Source organism: Elephantulus edwardii, unplaced genomic scaffold, assembly GCF_000299155.1.
Source record: "Elephantulus edwardii isolate Elephantulus edwardi_28Jun2011 unplaced genomic scaffold, EleEdw1.0 scaffold00184, whole genome shotgun sequence".
Taxonomy (NCBI): Eukaryota; Metazoa; Chordata; class Mammalia; order Macroscelidea; family Macroscelididae; genus Elephantulus; species Elephantulus edwardii.
Window position 1 is genome coordinate 4,072,381 of NW_006399934.1, and position 2,398 is coordinate 4,074,778.

At 48.2% G+C, this 2,398-nt stretch overlaps 1 protein-coding gene across 1 annotated transcript in view; it reads left to right on the forward strand.

The window, feature by feature from the left end:
* Window positions 1-690, forward strand: part of TRIM31 (tripartite motif containing 31) — a 13,202-nt gene extending 12,512 nt beyond the window's left edge. The window contains exon 8 of the mRNA XM_006896284.1: window positions 164-690. Coding sequence (XP_006896346.1) covers window positions 164-690 — 527 coding nt within the window. The remainder of the gene's footprint in view (window positions 1-163) is intronic.
* The last annotated feature ends 1,708 nt before the right edge of the window (window positions 691-2,398 follow it).

Here is a 2,398-nt window from a genome sequence, read left to right on the forward strand (position 1 = left end):
GGGGGGGGGGGGGGAAGGAGGGGCCTAAGACCTCCTTGAGGACAAGGATCTCTGTGATTGGGGAGAAAGCGTCCTAAGTGTGCTCTGCAGTGGGAATGGGAATGAGGGATTGCTGGATAACTTGACCAAGGATTGCTCTTCTTTTACTTCCCATCTCCCGCAGCCCCCGTGGTTCTGGACGCAGCCTCGGCCCACCCGAGCCTAGTCCTTTCTCAGGATCTGAAGAGAGTGAAGCTGAACTCTGCCTACTCTCTGGATGCTGAGGAGCCTGCTGATCCAGCAAGCTTCTATCCATTCCGCTGTGTGTTGGGCTCACCGGGTTTCTCCTCCGGCCGCCACGCCTGGGAGGTGGAGCTCCAAGGCCCGGGGGGCGGAGCCTGCGTGGTGGGCGTGGCCTCAGAGCACGCGGCGCGCAGGGGCTTCCTGGCGATCGAGCCCATGGCGGGCTTCTGGTGCTTGCGCATCGTGGGGTTTGAGTGCCAGGCGCTCACCGAAGACAACATGCGAGAGGTGCTTCCCTACCGCCTGAACAGAGTGGGTGTCTGCGTGGATCATGATCGTGGGGAAGTCGCCTTCTACGACACCTCCACAGGCAAACACATCTATACTTTCCACGCTTGCTTCCCGGGACAGATCTTCCCATTTTTCCGCATTCTGTTTTCTGATACCCAGATCACCCTGAGCCCCTAGAGGGCATCATCGTTCGGTATCTTCCATTTCTCCTTCTTGCCATCCCCTTACTCTGAGAGGTGCTGTAGCTGGTAAAGTTAACGATAAGAATGTTAATATCTTTCACGATCCCTGATGCCTGCATCCACTAGAATTTTTTTCAAAACCTCCCTTCCCACCTCAACGCCTGGGTGAAAAAGATAATTTCAAGTACACGTAAGTTATTTTTTTAACTTGTGTATATAATGTTTTCTTAGAACACAAATCTCTATGGTTACTTTCGTGCAATCGGTGATAGTAGAGTTGAATAGTTGCAAGAAAATACAGGTGCCATCAAATCACCTGCGACTCACAGCTACTGCTATGAAGTACAACAGCTCAGATCCTGCCGTATTATGAGCCAGTCTCACTTACTCCAACAGACCTAATCACATTACCACAGTTTTGTGTCAATCCATCTCATCCAGGGTCTTCCGCTCCTGTGCTGTCTGTCCTTCCACCCATCTGAGCATGATATCCCTCCTGGCCACATGCCCAAAGTATGTGAGACCAAGCTTCAAAATCATAGCCTCCAAAGAGAAGCTTGGTTTCACCCTCTCCAAGATAGACCCATTTGTTTTCGTGGTGGTTCAATACTCTTCTCCAACACCATAGCTCAAAGGCATCAATTCTTCTATTAACCTTAGTTATTATACACATAAGTTGTAATAATACTGGAAACTGTTCAAATGCCCATCAACAGGTTAGGCAAAGAGACCATTCCCGCCGACTGCTTCTGTTTAACCCACCTCCAGCAGTCCCTGGATACAACCTCAGTCTATGAATCTCATTCTTTCCACTACTGGGAAACGACTATGTTGAACTTCTGTCTAGGCGTGTTAGTAATAGTGTTTTCAGTAGTATCATGCCAGCTAAGAAAAGAAATAAGGAATATCTATGAATTGTTGTTGTTGTTATATGCTACAACAGCCCTAAAATCTCCTCTGTCCTGTGCCAACTTTACTGTCTCTGACACATCTACCTCATTACCCCAGTCACTGAATTTAGTCCATTTCATCATTGGTCTCCCTCTCTTTCTCCATCCCTCCACCCTTCCAAGCATTATGTCCCTCTCCAAGGACCAGTCCCTTCTTGCAACATGCCCAAAGTATGTGCTTCAGAATCCTTGCCTCCAAGGAGCAGCCTGGATTCACCCTAAGACAAACTTGTTTGTTCTCCTGGCAGTCCATGGTATATCCAACACTTCTCCAGCACCACAGCATCAATTCTCTTTCTATTATCTCTAGTCATTGGCCTGCTCTCTGGTGCATAGCAAGCAATTGCAAAGACTATGGCCTCGATCAGGTGCACCTTAGTCTCCAGACTGATCACTCATTACTCTGGAGAGGTCTCTGACAGTAGACTTTCCCCAATACAATTCATCTCCTGGTTTCCTGGCTGCTTGGACCAAGAGAGTTGATTGTGGAGCCAAGCAAACTAAAGCTGGTAACAATCTCAATCTCTTCATCATCTATCATAATGCTGTCAACCAGCCCAGTGATGAGAATCTTTGTTTTCTTAATGTTGATCTTCAATCGATACTGAAAGCTGCAGTCCTTGACCTTCTGCAGCAAGTGCTTCAGGTCCTCCTCAGTTTCAGCAAGCAGGGTGTGTCATCTGCATAATGTAGTTTGCTGATGAATCTTCCTCCAATCATGATGCCACATTCTTCCTCATACAGCCCAGCCTC